Source organism: Apteryx rowi, unplaced genomic scaffold, assembly GCF_003343035.1.
Source record: "Apteryx rowi isolate R43461 unplaced genomic scaffold, aptRow1 scaffold_26, whole genome shotgun sequence".
Lineage (NCBI taxonomy): Eukaryota > Metazoa > Chordata > Aves > Apterygiformes > Apterygidae > Apteryx > Apteryx rowi.
The window spans coordinates 2,928,214-2,950,902 of record NW_020448974.1 but is presented as its reverse complement, the minus strand read 5'-3'; the positions used below and the strand labels follow the sequence as shown (position 1 = coordinate 2,950,902).

Genomic DNA, 22,689 nt, shown 5'->3' with positions numbered 1-22,689 from the left:
TTTTCCCCCCCAAATTGCACACATTCCCAATGTTTATTCCTATGCTCAAACCACTATATTGTACCTTATCACAGATGAGATTCAATGCTCCCGAGATCATCCTATACTCCGCAAAAGGATAATCTCAACGAGAGGTCCTGCGGATTAACTAGAGAAACGGACAACAGGATTCCTGGGTCCCAGGCTAATTCTATCAGCTACTCTCTGGACATTTGTGGACAACTTTCTTGCATCTCAGTTTTCTCTGCTGCAAAAGGGATCTAGAAACAGAAAAGACTTGTGAAATATTGTTGGTTAGTGAATTCCTTTTCCTGTAAAACTTAGAGCTGTTCCTTTTCAGTGATACACTATTGTGTAGTTCTGTGTAATTTAAGTCACTCTATATGGAGTAGCAGGAAGGAAGTAGTTATTTCATGAACTCATGGGGCAAAGAGATTTCTGTTATTTTGACCACTTTACCTCTGGTTACTCCACACTTTAAACAGTTCTTCCTTTAGTGGAGAGTAAAGGCACATGCTATTGAACAGCTCTGCAAGCCTCTGTTCTTCTTTCAGAGCCTAACACTTTCGAAAACAGCAAGTAGAGGCAGCCACAAGGGCAGCATTTCCTCGCATCAGAATTTCAGAGATTGTTACATTTGCTGGCACCTTAGACTGAAATCTCACCCTCACTCCACAGATAAAACAGCAATAGCAACAACCGCACTCCAGGCCAGGTGATGTCAGTAGGGGTCTGTTGTTAGTGTTCTCAGCACAGAGGAGTTGGCAGACTAGCTTAGAAGCCACCAGGCATTTGTACCAGCCCTTATCCTGAATTAGGCATTTGCTGAATAAAGGCAGCTAATTCTTAAGTCTGGCTGGACAATGCAAAAATCAAGAACTAGGAGTGATAACAATTCTCTTCTCTCCTTTTGTTTCCACCATATATTTTTTTTTAAAGCTAGAGATATAGCCCAATATGAGTGACTGTGATCCTAACCTCAGAAATAGTTTGCATTTTCTTAGAATAAGGGAGTGACTCATCCCAGTCACTTACTCATAATCACTGTAGATCGCTGCTCATGGAAATGCCTGCTGCCAAGAACAGGGCTCATTGGTGGATAGGCTGAATACATTTTTCTTGGATAAAAACAAAGTCTTGGTCCCCAGAAAGTTAATTATTAAGCCACTGAGTTGTCAGGCATCTAGAAAAGAATTTAGTGTTCTATTATTAACTCAATATATTAGATAGTTTTGAAATTAGCACTTCTGTGGTGCTGTGACAGAAAAGTAGAGCTAATACTATCCAATGAGCATTCTACATTCTCAACCTCCCCCCCCCCCTTTTTTTTTTTTAAATGTACTGAGAGGACTAAACAAATATACACTAAAAACAATTAAAACAAGGAATGATAACATGGTTTAAAGTAACAATATCATAATACTTTTAAAGATTATATCTTATATCTCATTAAGTACTCAGTAATTAGTACATAGTTGTTTCCTGTAACTACAAGAGATGCTCCAGTGGATTTTTATAGCAATATTTTCTTAATAGGACAACAACATATATCATCATACCTGAATGCCCCCATGCTGGATGAAACTCCACATCAACTTCTTAAGGAGAGAAGAGACAGTTAGGTTGTCTGTAGCACCCTCTATTGGAAGATGCAGTATTTTACCGAGTTCAAAAACAAAATTATTTGACGTTTCACAAGTCCTTGTGCCATTATCCTTATAAAGCCATACAACATGATGCACGCAGTATACAGTTAGGTTGTAAAAGCTGACTTTGCATGATTACTTTTCTATAGGTTATTTTTTTCAGTTCTCTGCAGGCACTTACAGAGAACCACAGCTTTGTTACTGCTGTTTTCAAGTCGGAGGCTTGACAAGAAAGCAAAGGACACATAGGGCTTCACCACTGCAGAGGCATAAAAACCCTGCTTGGTTGCTTTTAAGAGACTGAAGGCTTGGGCACTGCAAGGCAGGTGGTTCTTTCCCCAGGCACCAAGATAAACAACAGCAGAATCAGGTCTCAAGGATGTTGCAGTGTCAGTGGTGTTAGACTTGTCTTCTGCTCCAGCCTGTCTTTGCCTGACCTCACTGTGTCCCCGCCTGTGGCTTTTCTACAGGTGCTCAGTGCCACCTGCAGTCTTGCTCATTAGTGCAGAAGGGAGACAGACTAGGAACATGCCTTGGCCATATTTCAGCCTCAGCCCTCGTTTGGCAGCACCCCACTATGCCTCAAGATCAGGCAAAGACAGAGGGTTGCTAACCCTCAGATCTTATTTAACTCCTCAAGTAAAAGAGACAATTGGATTATTACAATACCGATTGGCCAGTGTCTTTAAAGAACTTGAAAGTAAAGCTCATTACTTGCTGCAGCTTCATTTTGGGCTAAATAAGAAGCCTTAAAAACTGACACAATCAACATCAGGAAAAGTTAACATGAATCAGTTCAGGGTGCTTTGAGTTCACAGAACTCTTGCAAAAGTTAAAATTTGCAATCCCATGTCGATCTGTTACAGCAACATAAATGTTTCTGTGGTGATGCTTAAACTAGATAGGGGAAACCTCAAATAGGCTTAAGGACAGCCCAGTAGAATTATGCTTATGTTAGATTTATTCTCTGATCCAATATTGCCACACAAGTGATTGTGCTGCAGGAGATGGATCGTTGCCACTGCTAACTACAGAAGTGGATATGAATGTATACACAAAGAAAGAATGTATTACCTATTATCATCCAGCAGTACTGGAAGTTCAAGCCACTTGCTCAAATCTTATCAATACTAGTAAGAGAACAGTTACCTATAGGTCATAATAGATTATAACCATTTGAAAGTCTAAAATAGGCATGCTTTGCAAGCTTGATTCCCTAACTGCTGTTGCATAGCAGGTGTCCGGCTCTATCAGCCCAAAGCATTCTTAAGAGGAGGCAACGCACTTGTAACAGCACGTGCATAGAGAAAGCCCATAGGAGTATATGGAGACCACCAACATCCAGCTAGGGAAGGCACTTTCCTAAGCAAGTGTGAAACAGGCAGTAGCCCCACATCACAGTAGTGAAAGTGAGAGTGCCACCCACTGAGTTAGCAATCTTTTTTCATAACTTATTACAGACAGGCCCATTGCTGACTCATTTAAGAGGTTATATAACAACACAAGGTTACATGGGAATAATGGTAACCCAGGTTTAGAAACAGCATCTACCTGACAGCTAAAGAACCTCAAAAACCTGAATGGGTCATGGTCACTCTAGCATTGAGTATTAATTGGAACACTCTTAGAACTCAATCCTAGAGTTTTTCTAAAAGCTAGGAAACAGGACTACAGCTGGYCCCACCCCCACAAAAACCAACCTCCAAGCAAAGTCCCATTCCCTTTATCTGAGGTAGGTTACTGTAAGCAACCATTTAGAAGCAGAGAAGCAGKAGATTCCAAATTAAGGGCTTCATTTTTGCTCTCTAGAGGAAGCAATTGTTTAAAGAGTATTTCCTACACTTTATCTGAATATACTGAACCAAAAAAAAAAAAAAACCACACTGGGTAGCCCTTGCATTTTGTCCCAAGTGTCCATCTGCACACAAAGCATAAGGCTTGACCCTACTAGGGTTAGCCACACAATATTTATCCCTTTAAATCAAAAGGCTGATAGAAAAAAAAACAACTGAATAATATGTCTTGCTATTCTTGTAAATACTCAGAAGTAGCAGTAGACAATACTCACCCTCCTCCAGACCGTTACTTGCAGTTAAGTAGTACAATCAGTCTTTTACCTTTCAGAGAAATATATGAACTCAGCTATGAATAGGTATACAAATGTGTGCGAGATATCTACAGAGAAGTAGCATTTCACTTGTTCTGCAGTTACAGTATGCTGATATACATGGAAGTCAGAGCCCGGAATGATGAAGCTGTTTAAATCCACCAAATTCAGAACTGAATCTCTCTCATAATTTAGACCTGCACTCATACCACAGTAATTTTAATTATATTTACCATATCAGTTTACCTTTAAGAGAGCACTTGACACAGTTCAATTTGATGTATTGATACCACTTTATTGAACTTCAACCATAAATCCCCTTTAAAAGCCTACTCAGTGTATTGATTACTGTAATAGGTTATGTAGAATATAATAGGTTATGCAGAGGTTACACAGAGCAGTGGCTCATGTTTTAAGAGAGCACTGTATTATCCCTTTGCATTCTTATCCCCGAGAGGGACAGCAAGAGTCAGAAAAACAGAATGAGTATTTACAAGTATACGTCAGAAAGAATGAAGTTTACAGTTAGAAATTCACATCATATGTACAGTTTAACTGTTCAAGTATGTTTTGGTTGGACAAAGTGCTACAGGTCACATAAAAAAATCAGTAAAAAGCAAAGAGGAGATATTAAGACATATAGAAGTGGCAGCCATTTGGGTACCAAACAACTTGTAGGTGGTTGCAGTGTGTGCAAGATCTAGAAGTTGAAAGTGTCTGGAGTACTGCCATGAATTTGGAAAGTGTAGCTGGCAGCAGTAGATTCTGGTACAACATTTTGGTCTTCTTCCTCCTAGGAAGAAGAGAAGAAGTATGAAAGAGCAATAATATTTCAGCCAAATAGTCAATGCTAGCACACAAAATGAGAGTTAAAATAAATGCTCTCCTGTAGCCACTTACTTCTGCTGAGAAGTATTTCTCAATCAGGCTGGATGAGGCTTTGTACACTTGTTCGTTTTCATGTGATTGGAGAGCTTCAATTTTGTCCAGACCTCCACACTCTTCAATCATGAGACAGAGTTTTTCAGTTTCATTAATCTTCTCAGCAGCCTGCAGACAGACAAGTATGAAATAACCTTTGGAAAGAGGATAATACTGAATCTGTGTTATCTTCTCTTTTGTCATAAACAGAAGAGTTTAAGACGAAGACCTAATTTCAGAACTGTATACTCATAGTATTTGTATAGTCTTATTTCTAGCAAGTCTGTCATTTTCATTGATTCTTCCAAGAAATAGGACCTCTGGTTTGGGTACCAATTCTAGAGACAGAAAGCACTTTATTCTCCCTCATGTTCTTGCTTGAGACAAGACTTTTGCCATTTTGCATAGACACTAGCTACTGGAGAACCATTAGCAACAACTCAGACTATAATGGAGTATATTGCATCCACTTACCAAGAAGATATTAGAGACAGCATCCAGAATAACTAGCACAGTTTTGCTGTCTTTAGCTGAGAGGAGATTCAGTAGAGGTTCGACAACACCCGCCTGAACAAGATATACGATCTGGTCGATTGTTCCACCGCTTGTGTAGTTAGTCACTGCCCACACAGCTTCCTTTTGAGATTTGAAATCCCCCTGTGAAGGTAAGAGCAGAGTRTTTGAACACAGACAGTAATGGTAATGGCAAAACCCAACATAGTGGACACAGTTTTTTGTTTACCTTCCGCAGAACACCAATGAGATAAGGAACAAGACCATGATCTACAACTTGCTGAATCTGGTCCTGACGTCCAGCAGTGATGTTGGACATTGTCCATGCTGCTTCTTTCTGAATGTTGTTTTTATGATGAGAAAGGAGACTTGGAAAGACACTTAATGCTCCTGAATCAATAACAATCTGTGTCTGCTCATCAGTACCAGTGACAATATTTCCTATGGCTCTTAATGAAGGAGTCTGAAATAGATATGAAAATAATGTTTAGAGAACAGTGTCATCTAAGGCATATTTGCACAAACACATCCATGCTTGCTGCCTCTTTGCTCTAGCCTTCCCAGTTAACAGCAGGATATGTTTTCCACTGACAAGCTTTAAATGCCAGGAGGTAAGCATTACCCACGTAGACATCAAACACATGAAGAATGCAGACCCTTTGAGGACAAGCTGCAAAGATCTGTCAGCTATAGAGCTTAAGAAATCAGTCTCCTAAACACTAATATAGTTTTATTATACAATAAATAATTACATGATACCTTGCACAGTCCCCACTTCCAAACACTAGCTCTAGAGTTTGGATTTCCAGCTGTACTGTAGAGTTAAAAAAAAAAAGACTTTAGAGAATGCTTACTACTGTGCTGGCCTATGTGTTAAATACATTGATTATGCAAAGTTTGATGGTCATTAAGAGCAACAGCCTATGCCTCATCTGGGGCAGCTGTCTTCAAGCAGAAGAAAAAAAAAAAAAAAGACTTGAGCTTCCACCTATGCAAAACCTGGAGTGAGCATCAGATTTCTGTATGAAAAGAACCATTCAGTTATATAGACACTAGTCTAATGTAAGTTTAATTTGTTACTTGAGTCAAGTAACAAATCTGCATGCCTGCTTGCTTACCACTATTGGCAATTCACTACATCCTAGGAGTTTCACAAGTTGTGGTACCAGTCCTGTTTTCACCACAACTTCTATTCTGTCATTGGAACCATCTGTTAAGTAGGAGAGCGCCCAGCATGTGTCCGCTAACACCTCATGATCATTGTGGTGCAAGAGTCGAACAAGAGTTGGAAGAATCTGCTCAATAGCTTCTATGGGTGGCGCGGGATTCTTATTACGACACAGGTTTGAGAGGGTCCAGGTAACATTGCGTAAATATCCAGACTGCAAGAGTTAATATAAACAGTTAGTAACCATTTAGTTACTTTAGCTCTTTGCTCAATTATTACTGTTTGTGATTTTATTCATACTGCACACTTACAGCAAGAGAAGAGAGATCAGGAACAGCTAGTAGAGTCAGCAATGGCTCAATTGCACCAAATTTAATAACCAGATCTCTATAGGTAGAGCCATCCCCTGAAAAACAAAAGAACAAACCACATTACAAACAAAATGCTTCAGGGATTTATGCATAGAGAATCATTTCATATTAGATCATGAGATCTATTTTATCTAGCCCTTCTTCAACAGTAGAAGCCAAGAAATAAGAGGACAGAAGGACTACTGCCATGGTAAGTCATATGACAAGTATGTGTTTCTCTAACCAGAGAAAAGACAGGTAAGTCAGTGTATATTTTCTATCCAGCTTTTAGAATGTTATAATCATTGGTTGCACAATGAGAGTTTTACAGTATAATGCAGAAGGAATTTCAGAGCATTCTTTATTGAATTATTTTATTGGTTTCTTAAACTAAAAAAGCTCTAAAGACAAGTTTTTTTTTTTTTTTTAATTGAGGTGATTTTCTCCAAAGAGACTCACTATTACATTACTCCATAAAGCACAGCTCCCTTAAGAAGCCATAACACTACAGCAAATACAATATAGTAGATATATTGACTATTGGTGCTCCCTCCCCTCCCCCACCCCCTCCAAAAGGGAAACGGGATTCAACACTGTTAGATCAAGTAGTCCTGAAAGGTGCATGAGAAACTCTAGTACACCAGTACTTTCACCACAGTAAGTAGTTGTTCCTTCTAAGCAAGGAATATTAGCCAAATATACAGTTATGAGAGTCATCTGCTTCCTTCCCTCCCCCTTCTAGTCAAAGGGCAGAGCAGAACTCAATTCTTAGATCACAAAAGCCAATTAAGATATGAGAAGAGCCCTATGTTGTAGCATGGCTATATAGCTCTATTAAGACTGAATTGAGATATTGATAAGAGATCTATGTACTACAATCCACAGGTAGTCAGGTGTTGCAAGAAGTTATATCAGATGCCACACCTGAAGATAAAGCAGTGTCCACAGCATACTCTGCATTGGGGAGCATGTTTATACTTGCAAGACATTAAGGCAGAAGTTCCCAAAGAGCTCAGCACGCTACATGTGACATGTCAGTAGTAATGTCCTCCCATTTCAATTAACAGGTCCGAAATGAAATTGTGCAGCATATTGACATACCTGCAATGTTTCCTAAAGCCCACACAGCCTGTTCACTGATGTGAGTGTGGGGAGAGGCCAGCAGTGAAATAAAGGCTGGAATAGCCCCACCATCTACTACAGCCTTTGTTTGTTCTGATGTGCCAGAAGCAATGTTGGTTAGCGCCCAGGCAGATTCAAACTGAATAGGACTACAGTCTGCTCTCCCCAAGAAGGAGACAAACTTTGGAATCAAACCAGCTCGAATTATATTGTCTATGGGGGGCTGCTTCTCTCTTGAGAGGAGTTTCCTAAGGAGGAAGACAAAGAGAAAACATTATTTCCACCTGCAGAGATCTGCACAACAGATTCCATCAAGTCAGTCTAAAGAGACTCATATTTAAAAAACAAAAAAAAAGGATTTTAAGGCATTCAGAGAAGGCAAAGCAACCAGACACCAAGGGGAAATTCAGCCAAACTACAGACAAGCTCAACACTAGCATCTAAAGCTTGTTAGCATTGCTTCTGGCATGTCTTCACTTTGAGAGGTTCTGTTCAGCCTCTGAAATAAAGCAGACCTAGCAGTTCAAATATACTATGACTCTTGTAGAGGTTTCTCAGCCGACAGTATGATAACTACTGCCAGAAGCAACACTGCAGCAATATACAGGCTTTCTAGAGTAGAGTGTGATTTGGCATACTTCTAACTCCAGTCATTTGACTGTTCACTTTATTCCAAGGCAGATCACTGCACTCAAATATCATAGTTAGGTGTGGACACAGTTTAAAAAGATACCTTATTCTGACTGTTGTTTATTTTGCCACTTCAAAACCATCTGAAATCAATTACTACTTCCTGGTGAGTTGTTCAGGCTCCTTGAATATCCATAATCCACACGGTTTTGATACTATGCATGGGACCAAATGAAACTCAAAGCACTGTATTTAAGGTCAAGTCAGGCATTTATTGAAATATAGTTTGATAAGGAAAGCCATAAGTCTCTGCCTATGGCAGCAACTAAGTTCATTAACTAATCCTCTTACCTTACCCAGTTACTGGCCTGCACAGGCAAATCAGTTACTGCTAAACTCCTTACCTGGCAGCTTGAGTAGCCTGTAGCTGAAGCTCTGTGTTATTGCTATTAACTCCTTTGACTATTTCTTCAACTGACCAGTGCGCTGAAACCTGTACAAGAAACAGTTACATTTAGACTTTGTTGGGAAAGACACATGTCTTTACGACCATGGAGGCCCTCTATACAATACTATGAAAAGACTGCCATTTAATAAAACAAGTGGTCATCTGGAAGGGGGGGGGGGGGGAAGAGACAAAAACAAACAAACCACACACCCCAAATCCCCCTTGGAGATCACTATGTTCATCATAGTGACTCATCGGCTATAGCTTTATCTACATTAAAAATGTTTTCAGTAGTTCAAATAAAGTGCTTCACATCACTAATACAGTAGGCTTAAATACAACTGCCTAAAGTACCTTTTAAGAGGTTTTACCTGCAAAGGAAAACAAGTATTGCAAACATTTACAGGCCACTTGAGGAAGGGATCTACAATATAGGCCACTGGAGTTGGGTACCTACTTACTTGATTATTCCTATTTTCCTGAAGGGGGGAAGTAGCATCATCTGGTAAAGTGCTAACATTTCTTCTTTTAAGCATCTGGTCATCTTTCTTAGCTTTTCTCAGCTCTACATTGACTTCAATGCGCCGCCTTCTCATTTCCTGGAGGACATACATTCATTAGTTCATGGTTTTTACAAACGCAAAGCATGTTTAGCTAGACAATGGCTACCCAAAATGTTTATTGCATCAAAATACTCACTGTGGTATCCTTTCCCTTGTTCTTGAACCTGTTCAAGCGAGCTGCTGCATTGGCATTCTCATTAGTAGACATCTTGCTTATTGGTCAGGCTTCAAGAGAAGCAGATAAAAGAAACCAGCCTGAAAACAGAGCAAAGGACAAACCCTTAGTTTACTCCATGAGAGTTTAACTTAAAGACTTACTTAGACCAGTATTAAAAAAAAAAAACAACAAACCAACCAACCAAAAAAAGAAAAACCAAAAAACACTTGTCTCTATTAGATGGATGACTACACTCTGACTTGAGGAAAGACAATGGTAACAGTTGTCTTTTCCAAAAAAGAACAGTTGTCACAGCAACAGCATTAAGACAAAAGCAGTAGATGCACATGTCCTTTTAAGACACTTCCATCCACAAACATTGTCAGATTCATTGTTTCTAGGAATAAGACAGGCCTTCTTCCCCACAGACAGCATACATACATTTTAAATACTATTTTGACTAGGTCAAGCCCATACCACATATGCAAGCTCCCCCTCAAATCCCTCTGATGAGGGGAGCACCGAAAAGGCCCCTGCGAGCAGGCTGGCCATGCCCTTGGGGCCAGCGACACGCAGTAGCAGCTGCGTGGGTAACGAGGCCGGCCCCTGCCTTGGCCAGCCCCGACGTGACCCGCTGCAGGAGAGCTGGCTTCGCTTCAGCCACAACTTGGCCAGAGCACGCAGCCCGCTCCGGGACGCTCCGACCCTGTCAGCCTCGCTGGGGGGGGGGGGGGGGAAGACTGCCGGGCTGCCCTACCGCCGCCAGAGCCCCGGACCCGCCGCCAGACCAGCGCACGCCCCGCACCTCCGCCGCGGACTCAGCGCACAAGCCGCCCTGCTGCCACAGCGCCGCTCCGAGCCTCCGAGCACGCTGCCACTACCCGGGGCCGCTCCAGGCGGGATTTAAATTTCCCGCGCCCTCGCCCTGCTATTGGCCAGTTCGAGCCATAGCAAGGTTCTGATTGGCCAGTTTGAAATCCGGCTCGTCTCGCGATGAAGAGGAGAGACTCTCTGCCCGAGCTCCCGGAAGGGCGGGCCAGACGTCACGTGCTCAAGGAGCCGTCCCCGCCCCAACACTACAACTCCCAGCATTCGACGCGACACAGGCGGGGCCAGAACCCCGGGGAGACTACAGCATTCGGGCCTCGGTGCCCTGAGAAGGTGGCGCGTGGCATGATGGGATTTGTAGTTTCCTAGGGCCCAGCTTTGGTGGGGGGCAGTGGGACGGCTGGAAGGGGGGTTATTGCACATCTGGATGGGGCTAGAGCAGGGAGCTTTTACTCTGGAAACGCTCAGTCTGAGCAGTTAGCAGCCGTTCCTCAAATACAGCTAATTTCTACATTATTAACCTTCGGATAAATTAGGGCTTTTTTGTAAGACTCCCCCTGTTGTGTTTTACTTCGACTCGACCTCCTGGAACTACCGGGCACAGGAACTCGCACAAAAGGGGATGTGAAGCTGCAATTTAAAGCAATTCAACAGCAATCATTACAGATCAAAATTAAATAATACATAACAATAACAAGCCTGCCCTTGTAGCATTTCCAGAAAATTAACAGATTTGGTATTGTTTCAGATGGGTTTGGGCTATTTACAAGGGATGGATTACTAAATCAAAACATCCTGTTTTACTAGAGGTGCACTTCAAACCTTAATACCTGGGGGGAAAAACCATGACCCTGCTAGCAACTCAAGCACATTTTTATCTATAATGTACAATTCAAGGTAGAGAAGTGTCAGAGATGCATACCGATACAACTTCTGTTGATTAAACCATTACAATTTTTTATACTGACCTGTAGATGAATACAGTAGTTAACAAAGACATGCAGAGCAAGAATAGTTATCAGTGATTGTGTCTTGCTGTTCTGACCCTTGTAAAATAAAACCATCACAAAAATAGACCTAAGCAAGAGTAAGGAAGTCAAGAGAGGAGAAAGCAGATCAGTCACAGATGAAGATATTGAAAAGGAGTAGTTTAGCAGATGGAAAAGAGCAGCTCAAAAGGAGCACTGAGGTAAAGCACCTGGTGTGCAGAAAGATCGAAGATCTGGCGTGAAGAAAGTCCACTGGCTTGCTGGGTAGCGCAACCCGGATGAAGGAGCCAAAAAGCCTCTGTGAGGACTGGTGTCCCAGAGCAAGGAGAGGACTGTCAGTGATTTGGAAACTTGAGGTAGCTCTGTACCAGACGCTGGAGACCAGTGAGGTGAACGTGCGGTGGAGCGCGAGGGAGGGTACCACAGCTTGAAAGGCTGTTATGAAAACAGGAGAGTAACAGAAGGCTGGAGAAAGGCTGGACAGCTGAATGAGCTAGCATGCTTGCTCCAGACCAGTAAAAGTGTGTGAGGCAGAGATGGGGTGAAAGGCCCCACAGTGGCTAAGCTAGGGCAGAGGTAATACGGACAGCGCAGCACACGCAAGAGAGAGAAGGGCCACGAGGGGAGGAAAACCTGTGAGGGGAGAAAGCTGCTGGTGGACAGAGCTAATGACAGAGGAGCACTGGAACAAGCGGAGAAGGGTTGGGACTGTAGCACGAAGCTTCATGCCGGGACGCCCATGAAGAGTTTAAAAGGAAGGAAAAGGGGGAAAAGGGCAGTCATAGYGAGGAGCGGAACTCCTGAGGGAGGCACGCGCGTAAAGGGGAGGACAGCGCCCCCCCTGCGCGCGGGAGGCACTAACGGTCGTCGCGCGTGACAGGCTTGAAGCGCCTGGGGGGGGGGGTCCGCGGCGCGAGCCCGCCCCCTGAAGCCTCGCGCTGACGTCCGAGGGGCGGGGCCTCGCGGCTGGCCGGCGAAGTCTGAGCCGTGCACATTGAAGAGAAGGCGGGGCCGGGAGGGGCGGGGCCCGATATGGGAAGGGCCAATGAGCGTTTGGGCGGGGGCCTCCCCGCCACGAGTGGGACCGACGYGAACAGTGGGTTTGGGGGCGGAGCCAGTGCGAGTCGGGCGGGGCGGTTAGAGCGCGCCGCTCGCCGCTTTTGTTGGGTGACCCAGTGGCCTAATGGATAAGGCATCAGCCTCCGGAGCTGGGGATTGTGGGTTCGAGTCCCATCTGGGTCGTGCCGCAAGACGTTTTGTGCCACCCCGGTAAAACTCGCACGGAGGTTTCCGGGGTCGCAGCACCGCACTTGATCGCCGCCCACCCGGCGCCGTGAACGCTTTTAGCCGGGGGGCGACGGGAGGGGAGGGACCGCGGCCCGTCACGGAGGCGGTGCGGCGGCCGCCACCTCCTTCCCCCCCCAGGTTCACGCGTGGGGCCTGCGGCAGAGCAGCGCGGCCGGCGCCGGCATCACCTCCGCGGTTTCCCCTCTTAACCGGGTGAGCGGGTGCAATCATAACTCGGTAAGTAGATGTAATCACACGTCAGCGAGGGTGGAATCACGCTAATTCAAACAGCAAGCTGCTCCGAGCGCCGCTCCGCGGGACGCCCGCGCGTCCGGCCCCGGCACCACCTGCAGCAGCAGGACGGTTTCCCGCTGGCAGCTTCTCCCGGGCCCACTGGAACGGCAGGAAATCAGGCATGGAGATACCTGCGCGCTCGCCTCTCCCCCATCCTAAGTCACAGCAAGAGGCGCAGCTTAGCTTTAATTTCTATTTCCATATTGGGATACCTTCAGAATTAAAATATTTAAAATGACAGAAGGAAAAGGGATCATCAACGCTACAGTAGCAACCCAGCTCAGAGTTAACGTGTGTTAAAACCCGCACGCGTTTTGCCTACTGGCCTGTTCTCTGTATCCTCACCTGTAGCTGCTTGAAATAAAGCCCCGTACTGTTAAGAATTTTATTAAACCACACAAACGAGCAAAGGATACATAACAGTGCTTAAACCAAGCGATAGCTGTATCACATCACGCGGGCCTTACATTTGAGCAGATTTTGTGTCTGCGGGGTAGGTGTCAGGAGCCAGGACATAGCACTTCCATAGGGTTTCCAAGTTACTCATTGCACTTTACAGGCATGCACAAGTTTACCAGCTTTCTGGCATCCACCACGAGCTACTAAGCTAAACTGTCGCAATGGAAATCTTGTCTAGGAACAAGGTCACCCATTTTCGCTGGGAACACAAGAATAAGCCTGCTTAATTCAATAATCCAAATCAGGGTTGCCTTGATGTGTGAAAATTTGCAGAGTTCTGCACGTTAGCAAAGGCAGATTTACAACTAAAGCTGCACCTGGGGTCAGCAGAGCTTTCCCTTGGACTGGATAACAACTACTGTATTTTTCAGACTGAAGAGGGACATCGAAAAAGGTTCCTTAAACTAGAAGAGGTTAATAGATGCGTAAGTGGAGCTAGTCAGAAATATCTATGTATCAATGCACGTTCTTACAGATGCTGACTTGCAGAGGTGATGCACTTTCTGGAATCCGTACACCACATTTTAATGCAATTCCCTGCATCCAGCAGAAGCATAGCTGCTCTGTATGATTTTCTCTGGAAAATACAGTAGGAAATAAGTTCCCCCCCTTTTCCGCCTCCAAAAAAAAATTCTATTGCTAGAAACACATCCAGGACCACGTTTAGTCACAGAAACGCAGGTGAGGGCAGCGAGCGCATGCGTGTGCGCGGAGGGGACGAAGGGTGGCCGCGGGCGCCTGGCAGCAGCTTGGTCTTGCTCCAGTGGGTTGTCCGGCGAGTGATTCCCGTTTCCCCTAAGGCTGCCTCTCATTAGCATGAATCGGGGGAAGGGCATAAAAGGCTCCAGTTCATTTTGAGGCTGAAAAAAACTTTACTTCAGCATGACAACTAAAGTGTTTTGGCTCCTCTGCTTTCTCGTTAGATCATCTTCCAGCTCAGTGGCCGGTAAGTTTATTAACGTTAAAAGCGGGACCGGGGCATATTTGCTTTTGGTATCAGGGGAGGCTGAACGCATTGCTTCAAATTCTTGCCCTAGGAGCCCTGCTTAGCTGTAGTCCTTGCAGCAAGCGGTGGCAGTGGTCACATAAGGGCTCAAGAACGAAACGTTTCGGCACGTTCATGGGATGGGGATGCAAACTGCAAGACTTGATTTGTCCGTGTTTGAGAGAAGAGCGAGCACCTGCCAGCAGCAGGCAGGCAGCTGCTGCCACGGATCCTGCTAGCCACCAGCCGGCAAGCGAAGTTTGACTCGCYTGTGCATGTGGGATTTTTGTATGGGACCTTGCCCTTTTAGTCTCCTTCCTGGCACCTGTAGACTCCAGATTTCTAATGGATTTCAGCCTGCTCTGGGCTGTCATGTGTGTCTGCAGCAGTCTGTACAGTCTCACTGACTGTACAGAAATAAAAGATATATCCAGTCCATAGGGAAGAAGAGATCCTGGAGCCGATTACATTGCAGTTGTATTTTCTTAGGCTGGGAATATGCTGGGGTAGGGGAATGAGCTTCAAGGTCCTGAACAGATTGAGTAGAGAAAATTAACTATTTCTCATTACAGTCCATGACTGAGAAAGCATGGAAGTAAAAACTTATAAAAGTACATTTATAAAACCAAGTCCAAAACACCTGTTCAGAGTTCAGAGCTTCCTATTGAAACATCTCCAAAACACCCTTGCTTCTTGCTTTCTCCAGCTTGGACTTCCTCCACCCCTTTCTTCATGGACATTCTTTTGACTTTACATGTGTCCAGCCCGAGTATCAGGGAATCTTTCCCATGACAGCAGCTGGTGAGAGCGAAGGGGGGGAAATGGCAAGGTCAGCAGTTGAGAGTCAGTTATGGGAGATAAACCGGGACGTTGTTCATCTGGGTATGTCAAATATCTCTTTTCACATAAGGAGTCAGGATCAGCCTCCTACACTGTGCTAACCGCAAACAGTGAACACCCAGACAGCGGCTGTGTGTGGGTGAACTGTTTTAAAATAGTCTGTGCTGGCTTACTGAAGTCATCACGATAGAGAACTGAAATAAAGAGGAAATGAACTGCAAGAGGAAATTTCTCTCTTCCCAGGCTAAGTGGAAAGTCATTTTACTTTGCGATCTTCAAATGATCAAGGTGAAGGTAGGAATGAAGGTCCAGCTTCCATGAACGGTGTCATTAAGCCTTTCCATTTTTCACTAGAGTCCCAGTCTCTTCCTGTCTTTATCAAATCCTTGTCCTCTCTACTTACTAAAAAAAGCCTTCAATGATTGTTACTCAGCAGCAATAGCCTAGCTACCAGATTGTGTCTTCCTGGACTCCCATACAACTGCAGTGCAAAAGTCAGAGATCCAAAACTGTGGATAAAAATCTTTTCAGTAGTGTTCAAAGCCCATAGCCACTGAAAAGTCCAGATGACCCTGTCAATAAGGCATCCCATGGATGGGAAAACCAAATAGTTCTCTTGTCATGGTCTTTTAAACAAGCATCCCAAATGGCAATATGAACCTTGTTTCCTCAGATGTTCCCTGGAGATTCAAGCTTTTGAGAAAAGGATTTGTTTATAAATCATGTTTTTAATTTGCAACAATAATAAAGTAAAAATGCAAATCTCCTGTGTTTTGCTCACAGCTGCATTCTCTGTACTGGGCTGTCCATGTCTGAATACASAGAAATGAAGAGCTCGACTTTACTTCATTCTGTTGAACTGTTCATCGGTTACACTGTCATACTGCTGAAGGCCTCACTTATGGGGTACAGCCTTAGATCTGCCAGGCATTTCCCATTCAGACACACGTGAAAAAAATTAAAATTCTCATTTGCTCTCTTTTTTTATTTGCACACAGGATCCCTGCCCTATGCTGGGAAACCCATTCAGACTCTCAGCAAAGATGCTTACAACGCAGCCGACTCCACGCCTGGCCAAGTCAAACTCCCAGCCTGGGGCACCAGCAGCGCTGGAGAGAATCACACTGAACACTGGCTCCTGTCCCCCACGAATATGCAGTGGCCAAAGCCTCCCGAAATCCTCTCCCTCTCATCAGACAAAAAGAAACGAACCAAGCCTTCTCTAGAAAACAACACAGGGCCGAGGAAGCACCTCAGTCAGTACGGAGGGGGCCCGACTCTGGGGAACCCTACGGAGGGGCCCTCTCTTACCTCCTTGGACTTCAACCACGCAAACAGAAAGCATACGGACAGACGGCTGGCGGAGGCTGCTAACAGCGTGTCGGCTCATTTCCATCACGCAGCATCTTCTTACCAAAAGATCAGATCCTTAGCAGAGGCACATCCTTTCCCAGAGCCTGGAACAGTGGAGTCGGATGATCCTAACATGCTGCATCACTTCAACCGACCAGGCAAGATAAGCCCCTATAAGTATACCGATCCCTTAAAAAAGATCACCAAACCCTCCTGGGTCACCAACCGCCAGTCACCCAGCTTGCTGTATCACTTCAGCATGCTAAAGAAAGGTAAGGGTATGGACTGCTCTGGCAAGGGACGTTGGGAGCTTTCCAAAGGTCGGGTGGCTTAATTTGGGTGAGGAACCCCAAGGGCTCGACGCTATCCCTCAGTCCACGTGCTATTGCAGATGCCGATAAGGAGGAGGCATGTCTGAGCGAGTGCGGGAAGGAGAGAGACGAAGTGGAGGCCTACTGCATGAGYGAGTTTGGTAAGCCGCTCTCCTCTACAAACCACGCAAGCCAGGGGCCCTCTTTGTCCAAGTAGTACTGACATTTCACTTTTAAGACACTGTTTTATTATGTATGTTAAAGGGACCCATCACAACTCTTTATACRTGTACTAAGACAAATAGTACCAAGCCTTATGTTATCCTTTCCCTACCTTGGTCTAGTATTGCTCTTTTTCTGTTTCGTCTACTCTCCACTCCTGGGGGGAAGACAATCTGGAAGAAAACGTTCCAGCTGCTGATTGATAGAACTGGTAAGACCAACTGTTTTAGATATTCTAAGGTTAAACATTATAGCTGCTATTACTTACCTCTTACTATTTAGAATGACTTGGTGTTTCTGGGGCCACAATTTCAAGTGAAACTCAAGTGGTGGCCCAAACAGCATACTTTCTGTAGGAAGGTTTCTCGAAGTTTCTTAGCACTCAATGTCTTTAGTCCTTCTGCAGCTGATGAAGCTAAAGACGGTAGAAAATAGCCTAGCACTTTTACACTGAATGTTTAAGAGCAAGAATTGTCTGACTAAAGAAATCTTTCCTTGCAGTTATGAAGTCGTGAAATAGATATCAACTTTTTCTCACAGTATTTTAAGAGATAAGCAAAATACATGCCTAGTGGTAACAGATGTTTCCATTTGCAGAGTATAAACACATTATGAGACATCTGTTTTCTCTAAGTAGAGAAATCAGGAAGTGCTTTCTACAAATGTAATGCTCTTTATTTTTCCTCACTCTCATGCATTCCTGTCAAATGTAGGCCTTGTATCAACCTGACCTTTATGTATTTCAGCCTTTAACAAATAGCTGTCTTATCCACCTCTTAACTGAAGACGACAGGTATGTTTTTTCCCCACATGACTCAGACTAAAAAACCCACCAGTTTGAGCAACAGATCAGCCAAGGCTCCATTGCAGTGATCAAAGACAACATTTCATTTCTCTACATTTGCGGTACAGATTAAAGATTAAATGACAGAGTAAAAATTTCAAAATTAAAACATCACAGTGGAGCCTGAAGCTAACCTGCTAGTAAAATATTTCAGCTTTGAAGGAAAAGGCACTTGTCACATCAAGCGGCAAGGGCACAGAACAGATCATGTCCTACTGTCAGTCACTTAATGCTCTGCACCCTATTTCTGGGTTTGACAAGTGCCGAGTTAACCACAGGCATCAGAAAACTACAGTCATGTTACATAGGTAAGGCAAAGAGAACTTTTACTTCTAAAACTGGCATTAAACCTGCTTCGCTGAATGAGAACTTCTTTGATGACAGACAGTGCTAAAAACCTCAGTAGTTTCTTTTGAAACATTTTATAAACTTCATAAAAAAATATATCAGAGCTGTAAAGTACAATAGTAACTCAGCCAATACTAAGGCGATGACCTCAAGTGTGATTATTCGAGGCAACACCTACTTTCAAGATTGCCCATTACTGGGCCAAATAAATCTGTGCAGACATTTACTTTACAAGATTTTCAATGAGAGCCTTCATAAGTACCCTGAGTTGCCACCAAGATACATAACCTGACACTTTTTTCTTTTTTTTTTTTCCTTAAAACAGCAGTGAATGGAATTGTTTATAACATGGAAAGACTGGGGAACGGAGTCCACTTGATTACTCTTTTGGTAAACAGCGATGGATTATACAAGATGAGTCGCCTGTATATTACTCCTGATGGTTTCTTCTTCCGGGTTCACATTCTAGTTGTGGATACTTTAAACTGCAGTAAACCATGCCCAGACTTTAAACTTGGTAAACAAACCCAGCTCAATCCATTCCACTATTCCTCCCGAGTGCAGTGCCATTTTTAGTTTGCCCTAACTCAATAGGCTTATCTTCGGTTCCTGTGATATTTTGAAAATATTGCATTTACTGTTAAACTGGAGTTTTTTTTCCCCAGTTACTCTAAATTTGCAGGAGAGACCCAACTGCATGAAGAAATCATGCAGCACTTTAGTCCTTTCTTTATCGAGTTCCAAAATTATTGCAAGAATTTTCATGATTGCTGAAAAATTTAAGCAGGAGTTTAAGCCCACATCTTTGGAAGTTGGTCTAGTTTTCTTTCTGAATGAAAATTTGTTATCAAATACCAGTTTTTCTGCCAAACTTCTAGTTGCAGTACAACACAGTAAATCATTATTTCAGTGCAAGTACTACCCAAAAATGCCACTAACGTTCAGGGTGCCACTGTGCTAAACCACGTGTCGAGTGCATGTTTCTGTAGGGTATAACTTCATATCCATTCATAAATCTGTTGCCGTTAGAGCACGTGAGCTGTAGGGAATCAGTCAATGCTTTCTCCACAGCACAGAGCACTTGTTTGCTTTGCAGGCAGCAGATACATAGTGATGGGTCGGATCTACCACAAGAGACGACAGATCCCCGCAACCCTGCTGCAGTTCCTGCGAGGGCGCCTGAGGCCAGGGGAYGGATTGCTCAGGAGCAGCAGCAGCTACGTGAAAAGATTCAACAGGAAGAGGAATCGCAAAGTGCAAGGGGCTCACACGAAATGTGGATAAGGCTGCGGTCACCTTTTGGGACACAGGCAGCAGTAGAATTCAGCCACCAGGATAAAGCTGGTTTAGCAACAGCAAGAGGTAGTTCCACTTAAGCCTGACACTGGTTGTGATAGGCACTTGTTTTTGTGCTTCAGCAGACACTTACTGAATGTTCTGACTAGGTACCTATATATTGTGAAATACAGCACAAAAAGTGTAAAGAACATTAACCGATCATGAATTTTCTCTAGCCGTTTTCAGAACCACAGGCTATTATTGCCTCCTCCACTATAACGTCTTCCTAATAATCTGCAGTAATTATAAAGTGAAAGTCCGGAGGCATTGCTCTAGGTACACAAAAAGTAACTGAACTTTGAAAGCCTTAACCTTGAAGAGTGTTAGATAATACCATAGTTTTATCTGTAGAGAATGTCAACTGCGTTTTCACACAACTCTGCTTAAAGCACTCTATGCATTTAATTCAAAAGAATCATTCCTATTCCTATTGTTTTTGTTTCCTCAAACATGCCCGTAGTTCTGATAAAACTTACACTATTTTTCAAATGGAGCTGGATTTTCATATAAAGCACACAAAATAGCTATGTAATTATTCAAGTATATGCATTCACTGACTGAAAGCAATCAAATAACTGCATAACACAAATGCCCAATTAGGCTTACAAGTAACTGCATAAATTGATGCCAAGGAATGCAAAATAAGCATGCAATTGCATGGACATTTTGCATGCCTGGTTACACTGTTAGTGCCTTAAACTTCAGTTCTAGAACTGTGTACTGAATGTAATTTTCCTGTGAGAAATGTTATCAAGTTTGTACTTGCACATCAGTAAAGTTACGTTTAAGATATAAACTTTTACTTTTAGTACCCTTAATGTGGTGGGAATGCAAGACGTTAATTATATGAAACCCCTGCAAGGGGATTTTACTATTTACCATTCCAACAGTCAATATTTTCACAAATCATAGTCTTTAAAAGAAACTAATAAAGCATTAATTGGTTTTGGGGTTCACTGTTTTCTGGGTTCCAAAAGATCCAGAAAGATAATCTGATTATTAAACAAAGGCATCTACATGTTTAAAGAGTCAGCTACTATTTTAAGATACAGTTCAGATAGTGGTGCAGAAAAATAACTGCTTCTTAATATTGCTAGGAAGGAAAAGCAGTAGCTCAGAGTACATGCAGGGAAATGCCCATAAAGAATACTGACCTTTTGAACCAGGAGAATCTTTACAGCAATGATATCTTACAACTGTTTTATATAGCATTACAATGCAAATGTTCTGGGAATAGTTTGAAGAATAGATTTTAGAGGAAATTTTTTTATGAATATAAGGGAGAATTGCAGTCTTAGGTTAAAAAAACATCTCCCTCACCCCGCATAAGCATTTTGTTTTGATGCAAAGGTGGTTTTGACATCAGTTCTATTTCTCATGAAAGTCTGCAGCTTGGTTTAGTATCACTGAAAAGCTAGAGTGGTGAATAGGAAAAAAAATGTATTTTAAGAAATTTTGTATGTAATGTATTTCTTGATATGGAATAGGAGATAAAATACCAACAGCAAACATCACCACTTCCTGAAATCATATCAATTGTAAACCAGTATTTATTTACACTTTAGGGCCCAGAAGGCTTTTACTACAGGACAGAAATCTACTGGCAGCTTGTGTCTACCTAAAAAAATACTATACTGTCTCACTTCTGTTTTGTGCAAGAAGAGTTTGCATGGAGCACAGCATATATCGATGAAATTTTCCTGAGACTTTAATAAGGGTGTTTTTGCTTTGGCAGAATGACTATTTCTGGCAGCAAATCAAAGCACTGGAGTGGACCGAGAGGGACAAGGGAAGGAAGGAGGAAGGGTTACACACGTATCTCCAGTTTCTTTGTATTTCCAGCTGAAGTCCAGGGACTAACCACTAAGTCCCACAGTCATCCTTTTGTCCAGAACAGCAATTAAACACTTCCCCCTGACATTACAGTGATCTAGAACAAGCAAGCTGCAGGTACAAAAATAACATCCATGGCTATATCTCATTTTGACTGTTCTCAAAAGAGGTAATAGTATACCAGTGCTAAACCCATCGAAAGCCCAAGTAAAATGCCAATAACTGACAATCAACGTGTCTGCACCACTATCTCTGATTTAGCTACTACTTTAGAAGCAAGCTTGAAGAACAATATAGTTCATTTTCCCTTTTTGCACTACAAATGATCTTGCCTTCCCCTTCTTTCATGGAAGGTAATTTTTTAAAACATATTATCACAACAGCTGAACAAGCCACTGTATCTCACAGCCCAGTTGAAATACAGTTGAAGCAGGAGCTTAACTAATAATTGTTTTTACCTTCTGCCAGGCCTGTAGCATGTTAATGTACTGGGGGGGGGACAAAACAAAAACACACCCAAACCCTAAATCCAGTGGATTTCTCTTCCACAGCACTGCACTGTTAAAAAACCCCACAGTATTAACCACATTGAAAAGAAGATAGCACCTGCATGCAAGAGTTGTAAGATATCTAAATTACTGTAAGTGATTTTTTTCCCAGCAGGACAAGCATAAATATTCTGCAATCACTAAACAGAAATACACGGAAATAGAAATACTATCTTGTTGGCTTTCCAGAGGTTTATTCAACGCTTTTGTATAAAACCCCTTTTCAACAGCTTTAAATCCCTATTAACTGTTGTATGAAGGATACCAAGAATAATTGCTTCAAATTTGTCTGATGAGACAAATCAAAAAGAACCGGAAGCTGGTTTAGCTCACAGTATCAAAGTTGTGTTATAATGTATCACCATTTTGAAAAGAACACTGTAATAATTCATAAAAGCATTAAGAGAAAGATGACTGAACAACACAGCAGGTCACAAATCTTAAGAACTCATCATGCTTTTTGGAGATGGGTATTAATTACTTTTACAGGAGTGACATTTTTTCAGTACCRCCACTTAAAACTATATAACACCACCACTAATAAAGCTAGAAAAATGCCTCTGTATACTATATGGCAACTGAAAA

General features: G+C 42.9%; 2 protein-coding genes and 1 non-coding gene across 12 annotated transcripts; 2 read left to right on the top strand and 1 right to left on the bottom strand.

Moving 5' to 3' along the window:
* Nucleotides 1-4,048: 4,048 nt before the first annotated feature.
* Nucleotides 4,049-16,701, bottom strand: KPNA2 (karyopherin subunit alpha 2). 6 transcript variants are annotated; one of them, XM_026067600.1, is made up of 12 exons: nt 11,652-12,300; nt 11,422-11,530; nt 9,605-9,723; nt 9,367-9,504; nt 8,862-8,950; nt 7,807-8,075; nt 6,667-6,761; nt 6,306-6,569; nt 5,417-5,650; nt 5,149-5,331; nt 4,654-4,803; nt 4,049-4,546 (listed from the first exon to the last, which is right to left on the bottom strand). In XM_026067600.1, exons 3-12 carry the CDS (start codon nt 9,674-9,676, stop codon nt 4,454-4,456), a joined length of 1,587 nt encoding a protein of 528 aa, XP_025923385.1. In that variant the 5' UTR covers nt 9,677-9,723; nt 11,422-11,530; nt 11,652-12,300; the 3' UTR covers nt 4,049-4,453. The 6 variants fall into 6 exon arrangements, with proteins under 6 accessions (XP_025923385.1, XP_025923388.1, XP_025923390.1 ...); XM_026067603.1 differs by having other exon boundaries at nt 11,422-11,499; XM_026067605.1 differs by lacking the exons at nt 11,422-11,530; nt 11,652-12,300 and adding an exon at nt 16,619-16,701.
* Nucleotides 12,581-20,541, top strand: CUNH17orf58 (chromosome unknown C17orf58 homolog). 5 transcript variants are annotated; one of them, XM_026067606.1, is made up of 5 exons: nt 12,581-12,966; nt 16,306-16,932; nt 17,052-17,132; nt 18,711-18,902; nt 19,482-20,541. In XM_026067606.1, exons 2-5 carry the CDS (start codon nt 16,461-16,463, stop codon nt 19,667-19,669), a joined length of 933 nt encoding a protein of 310 aa, XP_025923391.1. In that variant the 5' UTR covers nt 12,581-12,966; nt 16,306-16,460; the 3' UTR covers nt 19,670-20,541. The 5 variants fall into 5 exon arrangements, with proteins under 5 accessions (XP_025923391.1, XP_025923393.1, XP_025923392.1 ...); XM_026067608.1 differs by lacking the exon at nt 12,581-12,966 and adding an exon at nt 14,383-14,428; XM_026067607.1 differs by lacking the exon at nt 12,581-12,966 and adding an exon at nt 16,111-16,213.
* Nucleotides 12,612-12,684, top strand: TRNAR-CCG. Its single transcript has one exon. It is a non-coding gene; the product is annotated as a tRNA-Arg (tRNA).
* Nucleotides 20,542-22,689: the final 2,148 nt, after the last annotated feature.